The 16525-nt window shown below is 31.1% G+C and overlaps 1 protein-coding gene and 1 non-coding gene across 2 annotated transcripts in view; both read left to right on the top strand.

The window, feature by feature from the left end:
* LOC127082611 (zinc finger BED domain-containing protein RICESLEEPER 2-like) overlaps nucleotides 1–16293 on the top strand; it is a 28164-nt gene extending 11871 nt beyond the window's left edge. The window contains exons 2-9 of the mRNA XM_051022839.1: nucleotides 7998–8053; nucleotides 8095–8174; nucleotides 8276–8391; nucleotides 8503–8602; nucleotides 13446–13672; nucleotides 13762–15549; nucleotides 15643–15651; nucleotides 16222–16293. Of these exons, the coding sequence (XP_050878796.1) occupies nucleotides 7998–8053; nucleotides 8095–8174; nucleotides 8276–8391; nucleotides 8503–8602; nucleotides 13446–13672; nucleotides 13762–15549; nucleotides 15643–15651; nucleotides 16222–16293 (2448 nt within the window). The remainder of the gene's footprint in view (nucleotides 1–7997; nucleotides 8054–8094; nucleotides 8175–8275; nucleotides 8392–8502; nucleotides 8603–13445; nucleotides 13673–13761; nucleotides 15550–15642; nucleotides 15652–16221) is intronic.
* Nucleotides 1517–1588, top strand: TRNAD-GUC (transfer RNA aspartic acid (anticodon GUC)). Its single transcript has one exon. It is a non-coding gene; the product is annotated as a tRNA-Asp (tRNA).
* Nucleotides 16294–16525: the final 232 nt, after the last annotated feature.

The raw sequence follows: 16525 nt of genomic DNA, 5'->3' as shown, positions 1-16525 counted from the left end.
TTGATAACATAATATGATCATCATCTGACTAGACCAATTATCATAATTCTTACCATTTAGAATTGGAAGACTCGTTAGAAAATGCTCGTTCGGACGATTCATCGCGCTATGCTGCCCAAGAATCACTCAACTAGTGCTCTAGATACCAGATGTTGGAATTCGACGAATTTCTTAATGTTGGAATTACACCAAAAATATGGAGAATTCTGAATCAATCTTGACGGACAAGAATCAATTCTTCTGATTGATTATGCCTCTTGTTCTTCACTTTTCACTTAAGTGAATCAACCACACCTTAGTTGCAAGATAATTCCGCTGCACTACGACTATTAAAGAAGAAAGGAAAAGATGAATTAGGGTTTGAGATAAAAAGGGAAGCGGGATAATATTTCTACAGAGTTTTTCTTTGCATTCGTACTGAAGTTTATTTAATTTTTCTTTATACAACTGTATTATTACAATGATAGGGTTCCTTCCTATTTATAGGTTGAGATTGTTTGCACATCAAGCAATCTCCAACTAACCTAACTCAACTAAAAACATCAAAAAAAGCTAAGTCTTAAATTTTTGTCGAAGACACACTTCTTCGACATTTCGACAGGTATACAAATTTTGCACAAAGCATTTCAGCAACAACAGACTCTGTCAAAATGGTGATTTGACACAAAGAATTATATTCTTAACCCTTAATTCCCTAATACTATAAATAATATTTGAAATGCCAGTCATTTCTATATTTGGTGAATTTTAGTAATAACAAAAAAGGCTAAAATTAGTTATTTGTATGTTGATTTTATTTATTATTTTCTTAAAAAACATTATTTATATGATGTTGGTTTTATTTGTATAATTATTTTTAGAAATATTTTATTCATTTGAGAATATAAATGATCAATTAAAATAATTAGTTTAAAATAAAATATTGGGTTAAGATTTGGAGTAGATTTTCAAACCTGCTCTTAGAGTCAATATAACTCTTCTCAAATATAATGGACTTGACTCATGAAACTAACTAATCGAATTATGTAATTAAGTTCAACTCTTTTAGTTAACGAACTTAATTTTTTTACTCATATTCAATAAATCATCGAATCGAGTTTCAAACTATATTTGAGTTAGTTCGATTTATTGTCAGCCTACTAATGACTTTAAGGAAGAAAATAATATGATTTATTTTGTAAGAAAACATTTTGTAAATAACATTATATTTGATGAGATATTAAATTTAGAAGTTCATTTTCATATGTTATACTTTAAAATAATTATTGAAATGTAAATAAATTTAAAATTTATATGAAACATTTCAAATACTATTTATAAAAATAAATAAATGAATTATATTATGCTAATATACATCTCAATCAAGATTCAAGTTTTAAAAAATTCGGAAAAAGACTAATAATAAAAAGCACAGGTGAATGTTACAAGGGTATGAGATGGGATGCTATTAGTTTCACTATTGATGACGATGGATTAATTAATGTATAATATTATACCAAAACGACAACAACAACATGTCGTTGTAGTATAGTGGTAAGTATTCCCGCCTGTCACGCGGGTGACCCGGGTTCGATCCCCGGCAACGGCGGTTTTTATTCGTTATTTTGATTATTTCGTTTTACAACCATACTGGACCGGATTTTTAATTATTCTGGGCCCTATTAACTGTCATTTCATTTGATAAAAATAAATAAACTACAACATACTCGTGTGTACCCCCATACTATACCCCTGCTTTTTCTCAACTGTCAGAAATTATTAGGTACATTTTTTTTTATAAAATGAGTTTTATTTATTGAATACATGTGTTAATAGAAAATTCATACATTGTCAATTAAAACAACTTTGATTTGATTGTGTAATCAAATAAGAGATTAGTTTTTAAAGACCAGAACAAATAAATACAACAAGATTATCATTCCTATAACGTATAACAATAAAGTAAAAAACAACAAAAAAATATTATTTAATTTCTTCCCTTAGTGAAATCAAACATTTTCATCTTTTTTCTAAACTTCAGCTCAAGCTTCAAAACTTTAGTTATCCACTTTGCAATTTGCTCTTGAGTTACACAATGCTCTTGAGTTACTCAATGCACTAATATAATTTATCCACCTTTTACTAGATTTCTTAAAATTTGAAAATAAACTCTGAGATGTTTCCTCATTCCATATATTACAGGATTTTTTTAAAGTTTGATTGTTGAGTTGTTATCACACATGATGACAATGTAATTTTATTGATAATGACTTAAATTTCTCAAAATTCTTCTCATCCGCACAACTTGACATGCAATTGCTCCACACACCATAAATTTGACTTCAGTTGTTAAGAGAGTGACAGTTGGTTGCTTCTTTAACATCCATGACAGTACTCCTGAACTTAATATGAAAACATAATCTTATATGCTTTTAGAATCTTCTTTATCTTCTACATAATCAGAATCCGTAAAAGCAAGCAAGTAGTTTCCCCTACTTTCTTGTAGAATATCTCATAGCTAATAGTTTTTCTTTTTAAATACCTTAATATCATTTTAGTAGATTGTAAATGAAACTCAGTTGGTTTTAACATATACCTGCTAATTAAGCTGACACTAAAAATGGTATGTGATCTTATAACGGTAAGATACATTAGACTTCCAACAATTTTCTTGAAATAAATATCATCAACAACAACCTTAATAACATCTATATTAATCCTAAAATCTCAAACAATTGGACTATTCACCAACATGGTTTCAGACATTGCAATGTTTTAAAGGAATTACACAATTATTTGATTACTGCATTGGCTTTAAGCAATACATATCATTCAAAAACTGATGGACAAGTTGAAGTTTTCAACCACTGGCTCAAAACTTTATCTTCATTTATTTGAAACAAATAACTACAATATCACATATGTTTTCTACATCTTTCTTAATTTTGGTATGACATGTATAAGCATGCCACTATCAATATGGCCTTGTTTCAGTCTCTATATTGATGTACACCTCTATCACTTATCTCATATGTTGTAGCTTCACCCTAGGTTGCATTTGTAATATCACATATCCTTATAAATTGTCACTTAATCTCAATATCTCCATTTGTAGGTGAGTAGGATGCCTCAAGGGTAAATGGAAATAAAACCTAAAAAAATGGCAATTCAATCATTTTAGTATAAAGGTATAAAAAGAGAAAGATATGAGAATTATTTCATTCCCTTCTTTCCGTTTTCTCTCTTCAAAAGTAAAACTCGGACTCTCTCTTTCTTCTCCCTCTAAAGGAAGCAACCAAGTTGAAGAAATCAAGTCATTTTCTTGAGGAAAATAGGAAGTGGTCATACAATTGGAAAGTCGAGGGCTTGAAGTGGAAGCATCGAGATCAACTGCTGAATAAAGTCAAATATTCTCCTTGAAATCAGAAGCAAGGAAAAAAGGTGGAATCTCTTAGCCTAGGTTTGATCTTGAGTTTAAAAATTAGAAAATTTTGCATGTAGATTAGTTGATCAATTTGTATGTGAGATATGATCAGGTGAAAGGATTATGCTATACTTTTATGTGGTTTGATGCTAAATACATGTTTAGGGTTCATAGAAAGGTCAAATTTAAAGGAGATTGAGAGTTGGTTGGACTGTTTGTGCGTGTAGGTGAAGAGGCAAGGATTTTGGGCATTTTAGGGATGTAGCGTATAATTACGGTCAATTCGTAATATAGGATGTACCATGTTGGGAAAAGGGGCGAAAATGTAGGAATTTAGGCACTAGACATTTTACACCCGTAATCAATATTACGACCAACCCGTAATACTAATTGGCTCATGTTTTACGACTATAATCAGTATTACGGTCAGCCTATAATTTTCCCATAATCATGTGTAAGCTTCATTTCTTCCATGTTTAAGTCTCGTATGTATGTTGTTGATGATTAGGGACATCAATGACATGATGATGGGCATGAGTTCTATTAAGGGTGAACATGGAACTTGCCCTGCAAGAGCTAGACATCTTATAATTAAGACGCCTTCTATGTTAGGATACTTTAAGATATGCATTATAACTTGAGTATGAGGCCTAAATTGCTTAAGATACTAATTGAGATGAAAGATTTGTGTCGTGATAACATCTTAGAACGATATTGGGTATAAAAAAGTGAATGTGAGGAGACGTCTCACGTGATTGATATATTACAATCCTAGACAAGGAATCATTACAATTATCTAATTGAAGGATGAGTGATTATCTTGGTAACTTACTAAATAATTTGTGTTTTTTCTTAATACTTTGAGGATATGAGAGGTATCCAAATGACCCCGATAGAGGAATACCTCATTATTATGATACTCCTAAATAATGGAGAAAATTATTCATGGAAGGATATGGATATTATCTTGGTGGTTTGGTCGTGTAGACGTGGAGCTTATCTCATGATCTAGTGTATGGCATGTAAGTTTTCCCGGTATACGTCGTGAGGTTATTTGATATGCCTCAGTGATTCAGTGTAAGGGATATTGAGTTGTCATGGTTAGCCAGTGGGTGAATATGGTGATGTTCCACTACTCTAGTTATTGGATATGGTGCTTGTAATGTAATCAGGTTTGATGGCTATACTCCATTTAACAATTCACGAGAGATAAGTTTTTTAGAGAATATTCAAACAATAAGTTCAAAGAAGTCGGGATCAAGAACCCATACCTGGTTAGAAAGTCCTCCTAAACAGTTAAATCTATGTATTTTTGTTTCCATAAAGGCCATGACCATAACACAGATGATTGCATCCACCTGAAAGATGCAATTAAGGGACTGATAAAGAAAGGATGACTATTAAAGTCCGCCAAGGACGACAAGAAAAGGACAAGTGATTCGTTGTCGCACACAGGGAAAAAATGAGTTTAAAAGTGTAGTAAAACGGAAGCGACACTCGAATGTCGTATGACAAGGACTCTTGAATGTTGTAACTAGACGAATAAAAATAAAGGGGTTTTTAAGGTTTAGAACTTAAGTCGAAGATGATTAAAGATAAAAACAAAATTGATAAATAAGCTAATTTACTGTATCAATTTTCGACTTATCATCGATTCTTCTAATTTCAAGTCCCTAGCGGATTCGATTCTCATTCGATTACAATACCCAATGACAAACGCATTTGGTATTATACGATGTATGTTCCTAATTTCCGAATTAAACAAACGAATTTAAGCAGGCGTGAATTATGCAAACGGGACTTAATTGAACACAATAGCGAAAAAGCTATGCTAACGTGATTATAGTTAAGGATCATACAAACAATCAAATTTAATCAACTCTATCCTATAAGAAACAATCTAATTAAGCAAATGAAAGTAATCGAATTAAGCAAACGAGTTTATATGAAGGATTGAAAAGAAATCAAAATTAAACTGAAATTAAAAAAAAAAACCTCAAAGTGGAATTCGAATACAGCAAATCAACTCTTTGGGAATTAGCTCTTCATGGTATTTGTATGCCATATTCTCTATTTCTGAATATTGAATCCCTCAATCCTAAAACTACTAAGTTATTTAAATAAAGAAAAGGAATTCGGTCCTAATAACAACCGACCCGAAAAAATACAAAGTTGACCCAAAAACTAAGTATTTTCTTAAGTCTGGAACTAAAATGAATTATTCGATCCTTCTTCACTTTGAATCAGCTTCTGGCTTCAACATGAAACTTTTAGCTCAACCTTTCAACTTTCCAATGCCTATTAGAACGTGTCAATTCAATTCTCGTAACTCAAGTTATGATCTGCATAGTGACAAAGTATCAAATAACTATTTATGCTGAAAATAAAGTACGAAAATAAAATAAAGCCAAAAAATAAAATTAAATATAAAAACACACTAAAATAGTAAAAATAATTGAATAAACTATAGATTTGCCTAAGTATAGTAGTAGAAGAAGATGCATCAAAATGCACTGGTCAAATTCCTCCAACTTGAACTTTTGCACTCTGAGCAATATTATAAATTCAAAATTCAAGACAGAAAAAAATAAGAACAAACAAAACGTGCAATTCCAAAGGTTATCAAGATACAAAGTGCAAGCAAAAATTTAAGTCTAAGCTTCAAGAAAATGACATTAGTAAGTAACTCTTTTGTGACATTCAAATCAAATATGAAAAACAGATTACCAAAGAGTACATCAAAAGCAGCAAGATCCTCACAAGATAAAATTCACTAAGCTCTCAAGTGTTTAGGTAGACTATTTACACTCAAAGCACATCATGAAATAGATTACTGCTATAAGCTTGAAAAGATCTAACATCCATAATTGAATTACATCCACATAAAGATCCAAATGACTTTTATTTGGTTGTAACTTGGCCAGGATATGGGTGAGATAAATCCTAAGGGGTACTAGGCTAAGATTCAAAGGGAAAAAAGAGACATGAAAGAACTTGCGGGAGTTGAACTACATCCATCCACTTTCAAACAACAACTTTTCTACGATTTTTCTTCTCTTTTATCTTTTTATTCTCTTTTTTTTAGAAGGAAAATGTAATGACATCCTTCTTTGCTTTTTCCACTTATTTTTTTTAAAAAAAGTTCTTCTTTTTCTACATATATTTTTTTCTTTTTCTGTCAACTTTTGAATGAAATATCACAACTATAGTTATTCAACCCCACACAACTTCAAACAAGACTATTTCAATCTTATGAATGGATGATAACATTGTTTTTCACTTTCAGGCTTGTAATGAGTTTAAACAAAGAATAGGATAATAGGCTCAAAGGGATTTTCAAACAAGGGATGATATTATTCAGGGTTGGCTTTTTGGTTATTGACTAAAAAAATAAACAAAACAAAAACAAGTTGCCTTTATCATATCAATGTGCATAAGTAAAAAAAAAGTTTCAACAAGAGTCAATTCAAGTTCTAGAGACTAACAGACATGAGTGAAATCACACAAGAAAGAAAGAGATGGATTTTTGAATGTTATCCGTTAAAAGGCTCAAAATCTCACTAGGTTAATTGATCTACCACAAATGATGTATAATTTAGAGTTTAGTCCTACATACCATACTAAGAATGCACAAAAAGAATCAATCACATCACACCATAATTCTTTAATCAAGAGAACAAAGAAAGTACTCAGAGTTGTAACTAAAAAACCACAGGAAAAAAACATGCATTTTTTCCATGTCAAAAAACAAATAAAAACAAAGAAACTGAATGAAATAAAACAAAGTAAATGGTTCTCTCCCCACGCTTAAAACATACATTGTCCTCAATGAAAGAACATAAATATAACATAAGAGTGAGATAAAGGAAAGAACACACTTGAAAAGTCAAGGCGGATAAAAGATCACATAATTAGTATTTTCCAAAGAAAGCTCTTCTACAATATCTTCTTTCAAAGTGGGTCTCTCATGGAGTAGGTTTGGGTAGTGTCCATTGATCTTGAAATTTTGATTATTTCCTTCGCCTTATATTCCAGGATCAAAGAAGGATCTTCGATAAGTAAAAGTGTTAAATGGACACGTGAAAGTGATCTCATTTTTCATAACATCAAGAATCAAAGGATTACGAGGCCATCACACTGCTTTTGTTCCATCTTTAAATGAGATCATATGCATACATATGGATGGGATAATATCACGAGTGTCAACCACTCAAATTCCCTTCTTATGTTTCTGCTTAAGTTGAAACTTTGATGAATAATATAAATCCTCAGGAAGTGGTTTAGGCTCTAAAGAAGGTGGTTGTTCAATGAACGATATGTTTGGGGCAGCCGTGATGTCAAGAGCTTCAGCTACATAAACAACTTCATTTACATTATCACCCTACAAGGCAACATCAATCTCAACACAAACAACACAAAGGCTAGTGTTAGTACAATTATCACATGAGTAAGTATCATCAAAACCAGATTTTTTTTGAAAATCAGCTGAAAACAAATCAGAATAAGCTTTATCAACAACTTCAGAAAGTAACTCTATTTGAAAAACAGAATGCTCTTCCTTGTTAATCTTCTTATTTTTCAATACTCTTTGTAGGAAAGAGATTTGTGGTACATACTTGTTTTTAGCCTCAACAACAATAGAAGGTTCAGGTTTATTTTCAGGTGTTTCACTGACAATTTTTTTTTTCTAGGGCTGATTCTGCAACTTTTACGGATCTCGAGGAAATTGCACTCACATTAGGGCATTTTGGATTAACTATTGTTTGGGCAGGTAGTTGGTTCGATCCTTGAGCTTGTTGCATGACGACGAGCTATTAAATTTGTGTTTGCAAAGTCCGAATACTTGTTGCTGAAATTGGAATCTATTTATAGCCATTTGCTTGACAAATTCCTCTAATAAAGGTTCAGAAGGTGAAGAGGTGGTTACTTGTGGATGGTTATATGGTGGTGGTGGTGGCAGGGGTAGCATCAGTTGTTTCACTAAAAAGGTAAGTTCATCAATTCTGGTTTCTAGAGCTTTGTTGGAAGAAGAAACTTGAATACCATTCACACTTTTTGCTTGGACCATATGATTATCCCTAGTTTTGAACTATTGGTAGTTAAGTGGCATATTCTCAATCAAGGATTTGACAGCAGCTAGAGTCTTATCAACAAGTGATCCACCACTAGCAATATCTAAAATGTTTCTTTCCATTGGCAGTAATCCCTCATAAAAGTATTGGATAAGTAACTGATCGATAATCTGGTGTTAAGGACAGCTAGACACTAACTGTTCGAATCTCCCCCAGTATTCTGCCAATGATTCATTTCCCTGTCTAATACCACATATATCCTTTCTGATTGATGCAACTCTGGAGTCAGGAAAGTATCTTTCTAGGAATACTTTCTTTAAATCATTCCATGTTGTAACAAAATTTGGCTCAAGATAGTATAACCAATCTTTTGCAGCCCATTATAGTGAGAACGAGAATGCTCTAAGCTTGATGTGACCCTTTGTGATTCCTTTAGGTCTCAAAGGTGTAGAACACACAACCTGAAATTCCTTCAAATGTCTATGTGGATCCTCACCTACAAGACCATTAAACCTTGGCAACAAGTGATTAAACCAGATTTCAATTCGAAAGGTACAACAACAACAAGATATTCAATACATAAAGCATTATAATTAACCTCGGGGATAACAAGTTTTCTTAGAGTTCTTTAGTCAGTCATGTTAAACTCAATAAAAAAATCAACAAACAATGAGAAAACACATAACTAATTCAGCAATGTAATAACAAATAGGAAAATACTGATATTGTCCCTATTAAGCAAAAATAATGGAAATACGAAGAAAAAAATGATTAAAATAAATTCACAAAAATACAAAAACACGAAATTCAATCTAATTAACTGAAATAAGAATATTGAGAATTTTTTCAATTTTTTTTGAAACTATCAAAACAGAAAAAAAATCATAAAAAATAGAAAAATAAGGAATTTCAGATTTTTAGAGGCATCCACTATTGAGTTTCTAAATAGAGGCTTTCGATCCTTGATCTTTTTTTAATGAATCGATAAAGAATCGAAATAATCTGAGACGATTTTCTTAAAAACAGATTTTTTTATGCTAAAACGTGAAAATGCCAGAACGCAAGATCGTTGGGGCAAGAACACTGAAACACAACGCCTAGGACTATAATAATGGTCAAAATCTACAAGAATCTCCGACAACAACGCCAATTTGACCCACTGTCGCACACGGGTCAAAAATGACTTTAAAAGTGTAGTAAAACGGAAGCGACACTCAAATGTCATATCGCAAGAACTCTTGAATGTTGTAACCAAACAAATGAATAGAAAGGAGTTTTTAAGGTTCAGAACTTAAGTCGAAGATGATTAAAGGTAAAAATAAAGTTGATAAATAAGGTAATCTACCGTATCGATTTTTTACTTATCATCGATTCGTGTAATTTCAATTCCCTAGCGGATTCGATCTCATTCTATTACAATATCCACTGACAAGTGAAATTGGTATTATATGATGTATGTTCCTAATTTCCGAATTAAGAAAACGGGTTTAAGCAGACGTGAATTAAGCAAACGCGACTTAATTAAACACGATAGCGAAAAAGGTACGCTAACGTGATTATAATTAAGGATCATAAAAACAATCAAATTTAATCAAATTTATCCTATAAGAAACAATCGAGTAAAGAAAATGAAAGTAATCGAATTAAGCAAACGAGTTTATAGGAAGAATTGAAAAGAAATCGAAATTAAACTAAAATTAATAAAAACCTCAAAGTGGAATTCGAATATAGCAGATCAACTCTTTGGGAATTAGATCTTCATGGTATTTGTATGCCTTATTCTCTATTTCATGAATGTTGAATCCCTCAATCCTAAACTACTAAGTTGTTTAAATAGAGCAAGGGAATTCAGGTCTAATAACAACCGACCCGAAAAAATACAAAACCGACCCAAAAGCTAAGTATTTTCTTAAGTCTGGAAGTAAAACGAATTATTCGACCCTTCTTCATTCCGAATCAGGTTCTGACTTCAACATGAAGCTTTTAGCTTAACCTCTTAGCTTTCTAACACCTATTAGAACGTGTCAATCTAATTCTCGTAACTCAAGTCATGATCTCATAGTGACAAGGTATCAAATAACTATTTATGCTAAAAATAAAGTACGGAAATAAAATAAATCCAAAAATAAACTTAAATATAAAAAGACACTAAAATATTAAAAATAATAGAATAAACTATAGATTTTCCTAAGTACAATAGTAGAAAAAGGTGCATAAAAATGCACTGATTAATAGGAAGACTCCTCGAAGAAGAAATAGTCCCTTAAGAAAATGGTCAAATTTGTTGTAAGGTCAAAGGGAAAAGATACCAGTAGTGGGGAGGAAGAAGAGAACAATCGGAAAATCAAGTACATTGCTTCCATAACAAATGGTGCCCCAATGGGCGAGTGACCCATCCAAAGGTACAGTAAAGTGGAAGATTTATGAGTTCATGAATGTCAACAAGAAGGACAAAAACACCTCAACTAGAAGATAGAAGGGATCTCGAATGAGGTATTACCTTTTGTAATAAAGGCCATAATCACTAATTTATATGTATCTCGAGTGTTGATCGATGGTGGAAGCTCCTACAATATCTAGTACTTGGATATCTTGAGAATATAGGATTGAAGAAGGAGAAAGTGTGACCCAATAAAGGATCCGACTTATAGACCTTCAACGACATTATAACTTGTTTGTAGGAATACATTGAGTTACTTGTTACATTAGGAGAAGGAATAATATTTATCTACACTATTTTGAAAATAATCTTAGAGCCTTAATCACTAAAAAATATCTTAAAGTTAAGAACTGGATTTAGAAACTTGGTCTAATCGTTAAATCAAGAGATGGAAATGTTTACAATTTTCAAAATCCAAGAAGGAAGAAATCATCAAGAAATTGAATGAGTTGATTCAAATGATAAAGGATGAAGGCATGAACTTAAATCTATAAGATTACTTCTCTAATTCGTCAACAAACTCCTTTAAAGAAGAATCAAAAGTCCAATAATCTCCTCCAAACAAACAGTCTCAATGGTTGAACGGTCCTCAAAAGATTCAACGTCTAATGGAGAAACTCCGTCAAGAAGAGAATGTGAAGAATAGATTTCATCCAGTGGAATCCTCAAAAGAAGAAATGATAAGGGTGTGTTAACATGCAATATATTCAAAGACTTCATGAGTATATTCAAAAACTCAACATGCAAGATATTTCAAAGACTCCAAGAAAGCTGGAAATATGAAGGATAATTGATTGTAGCAAAGTGGGGTGTCCACATGAAGGATACCAAATCTAAAATATTTGAGTGTTTAGCTATATTTGACATCACTTTTTGTTTGAGATTGCACCCCTTTCTCCTAAAATGCTAAAAACTCAAATATTTTATCAATGATAAAGAAAATTAATTGATTGGCAAATAATAAACCACTTATTTAGAGGGTTAATTATAGTTTTCCTATTTTTCAATATCTAAAAAGTAAACCACCTTAAATCCCAAGTGGACTTGAGAAAGCTCCTCCTTTCGAGGGAATGAGAAGGCATTGTCATAAATCCTTTTCTTCTAACTATTTGAATCAAGTCTCGACTTAAATAATGAGACAGATAAATCCATTAGAGATGTATCTTCTCAACTTACTAAGAGGTTAAATGATCATCATAGATCATTATAATTATTGAGAAGCATCCTCAATAAAAATGCTTTAATCATGTCCATTGATATACAACATCCACGAGTATACTTAGATCATAAGCATTAGAATTATTAAATGCCATCAGAAAAGATCTTATATTTTCATACCCAATGTATACATTTGTTTTTCACATCTTAATTTAACATGCATGAAGACTTCATTAAAGCTGCAAAGCATCCCAGCAAAATGTAACATCCTAAATTTCCCCCTGCGTAAATTTAAAACATTTATTAGAGTACAACAATTCAACATGCAATTTAGGCTGCTACACTACAACATACAATCAACCTGCTCAATCGAAAAGACATGTAACACTTGACAGTTATAAAAATAGTAGTATTAACTACATGTATGAATGTTAACTTTTATTAAATAGTAGCAGAACAATAATAACAAACAGTTAACTCACATGTCATTATAAGAAATGTTAAAACATATATATATATATATATATATATATATATATATATATATATATATATATATATATATATATATATATATAATATTTTTAAATCATATATCTCATATAGTATCATTTGAAAAAATAATGTATAGATTTTAACCTTTTAACTTATCAAATTAAATATTTTAAAAAATACTTGTGACATTTTTTTATACAAAGTAAAATACTTCTAACTCAAAAAAAAAACATAATGCACCGTGACTTTTAATTTTAAAGTGTCATTTTAAACTACTTCTAAATTTGTTTTTTAAACTACCACTTTAAAAATAACGTTTTTTAAATATTGTATCATTTATATGATTTAATTTGTATCCTTTTATATTATTTTTGACTTTATTATTATTATTAACTATTTTTAAGATTTTAAATATGCCTATTTATTAGTATTGCATTTTCCAAAAGCAAAACCTTTAGTATTCCTTTTTAGATTTTAGGTTTTAGAGAACTTCCTTCATCCTTCATATTACGCATTTTCAGTCTTTGTTCTCTATTTTGAAGAAAAAAAACTTTAACTCTTTCTTCCAGATTCAACAATTTTTTTCAATGGAGGTAAATATTATTATTCTCATCATGTGATTGTTTTAGTAGCTTTGTCATTTTTTACTGTGTTCTGAATATGTTGAATATGTTCTTCCTGTATATAATGAACTATAACTTTGTTATGAGGATTTTATTTATTTTCTTTGTTTTGTATATGTTCTTTCTGAATCTATTTTTCTTGGTTTGAACTAAATATATAACTCTGTTATGAGAATTTTTTTATTATGTTCTATTTAAAAATTTTAATGATTTTTTTAATGGAACTTGTGGTTTTATTTATTTTTCTATTGTAGATATGTCATATAGTACCTCACTTGAATCATTGGGAGATTCACAATCACCACCAAAAGATGGAGAAAAGTGTTTAAATGTATTGAATCCTATCATTGATTTAAATGCAAATACTAATGAAGAACCACTAACAAATGAATCAACACCGGCAAATGAAGTTGTGAATGAAGAAAATGTTGAGAGCAGTGACATTGTTATTCAAAAGTCCAAGAGGAAGAAAACTTCTCTAGTTTGGGATCACTTCAAAAAAGTGGAATTAAAGAATGGAAAAAAATGGCAATGTATACACTGTAAAAACAATTATTCTGTTGTTGCTAGTGGACCAACCAGTCATTTGATGAGGCATTTAAAACAAACATGTCATGTTTACAAGAAGCTAGTAGCACAACAAAAAAATTAAACTTTCAGCCAACAAAAAGCAAGATTGGTGAGAAGCTTTCTGGACCACTACTAATGAATTCAGGAGGTAAATATGACCATGAAAGACAACGAGAAGCCACCGCACATTGGATTATGATGCATGAACATGCATTTAGTATTGTTGAGGAAGAAGGTTTTCATTTTATGATGAAGTGTTATAATATTTCATATGAGAAAATTAGTCGGAAGACATTGAAGAATGATTGTATTGTTGTTTATGAAGCTGAAGGAAAAAAGTTGAAGTCTACTTTAAGGACAGTAAATAAGATTTGTTTAACCACTGATTTATGGAAGTCACAAAATCAGAAGATAGAATACATGGTGTTAACTGGCCATTTCATTGATGCTGACTGGGTTTTGCAGAAACGCATTCTTAGTTTTGTTCATGTTCCTCCTCCTCGGCGTGGTGTTGATATTGTTGATGCTATCTTCAAATGTCTTAAAGATTGGGGTATTGAAAATAAAATATTTAGTGTGTCAGTGGATAATGCACATTACAACGATAGATGTTTGAAAGAGTTAAAAGTTCTGATTTTAAGGCACCGGAAATTAGTGTTAGATGGAAAGTTATTTCATGTGCGTTGTTGTGCGCATATACTAAATTTGCTTGTTCAAGATGGTATTGGGAAAATAGCAAAAATAGTTGAAGACGTGCGTGAAAGTGTGAAGTTCATCAATCAGTCTGAAGCAAGGTTGCAAACATTCTCACAAATAGTTCAACAACTAAAGCTTGGTGGTAAAAAATTAATTCTTGATTGCCCTACTCGTTGGAACTCCACCTATCAAATGTTGTCAGTTGCAATGCAGTTCAAAGAAGTCTTCCCTCGTTTTCAAGATCGAGAACCAAGCTATACAACTCTTCCAGATGATGATGATTGGGAAAAGGTTGAAAAAGTTTCCAAGTTGCTAGAGGTATTTAATGTTGTTACAAATATTATTTCAGGTAGTGAATATCCAACTGCTAACTTATATCTTGCTGAGGTATTTCGAATCAAACTAGTTTTAGATCAAGCTATCCAAGATGAATATGATTTTATGAAAGAAATGGCAAAAGCGATGAAGGGAAAATTTGACAAATATTGGAGCCAATGTAATCTTGTTATGTCGCTTGCTTCTGTTTTGGACCCTAGGATCAAAATGATGGGTGTTAACATGTGTTTTCCCTTAATTTATCCGGAAGTTGATGCTAGAAAAAATATAGAAAATGTGTGTATCGCGCTTGATGATATGTACAAAGAGTATGCTGATATACTTAGTGAGCATAGTGAAGAAGGATCTAGTAGAAGTGGTGTTGATCAAAATGGGATTATTTTGGAGTCACAAAAATCCTCAGGGTGGTCATTGTTAATGAATTATATCGAAGAACAACAAGCAATTCCTGCTGTAAAATCTGAAATTGAAGAGTATTTGAATGAGCTAACTTACAAACCTAAAGATAACGGCCATATGTCATTCTGTGCCTTGGAATGGTGGAAATTGAATTGTGGAAAATATAGAGTGTTGTCCCATATGGCAGCAGATGTTCTTGCCATTCCAATATCTACTGTGGCTTCGGAGTCAACCTTTAGCGCCGGAGGGAGAGTTATCGATTCATTTCGAGCTTCTTTAAGTTCATCTACTGTCGAAGCTTTAATTTGTGGTGGTGATTGGCTTCGAATATTGCATGGAATTAGGAACAAACCTAAGGTAATATGCTCTCTTTTGATTATTAAGTATAATATAAACTTTTAAAAATAGCATTGATAATTTTTAAAACTAAATTCTTCTTTTTATTAATAGGTGGAGCAAGTGCAAACAAAAATTACATTACTCCCTTGATGATAAATAGAGAGCTATCAATGCAAGTGAGTGAGATTGTTGTATAATTAACTGTGTATTTAGTCTTTATTACTTGTTAGTTGTTAGCATCTCATACAATTAATAGGGTGTTTAAACCATACCAGTGTTGTAACATAAATCTAAAAATTTCATGAATTTAAAAAGAATTAATCATTTAAAGTACTGCTATTTGTTATATATGAGGAACTAGTATTGTGTTAACTGTGATATATTTAAAAGATAGCTGCAATGTATATTAATTTGTGAGCTTTAATATGGTGTTCAAACCATACCAATGTTGTAACATAAATCTAGAAATTTCATGAATTTAAAAAGAATTGATTTAAGGTACTGCTATTTGTGATACATGAAGTACTGATATTTGTGATATATTTTAAAGGTACTGCTATTTGTGATATATTTAAAATGAATTTATTTATAGAAGTAATTGATTTAGTATAGCATACCATGATCATATTGTGTTGGTATTCTGATATATGAATTTAATTGGCTTAAAAATTATCCTCTTCCATCTTGCAGGTTATCCTTTCCTTACTAGCTATGACAGTAAATCAGTTGACAGTTGGTGTAATGAAGATTGAAGTTGAATAATCATTTTCTGATGGGAATGTATCAATTTCTAATAGTTTTTGTTATACTATTTTATTATATTTGTAATAGTTTTTGAGACAAACTTAAACTCAAAAAGAATAGTTTTTGAATTAGACTTTTAAATTTATCTCTTGAAAGCTTTATTTTGTTTTAATATTTTCCCTTTAAAAAGAATAATTTAAAATGTTAAATATAATAAAAAAAATTAAACTTTAAAAAATGACTTTTTAGT

This window comes from Lathyrus oleraceus, chromosome 5 (assembly GCF_024323335.1).
Source record: "Lathyrus oleraceus cultivar Zhongwan6 chromosome 5, CAAS_Psat_ZW6_1.0, whole genome shotgun sequence".
Classification (NCBI taxonomy): Eukaryota; Viridiplantae; Streptophyta; class Magnoliopsida; order Fabales; family Fabaceae; genus Lathyrus; species Lathyrus oleraceus.
Note: the sequence above shows the minus strand (reverse complement) of the source record. Positions and strands in the feature narration are given on the sequence as shown.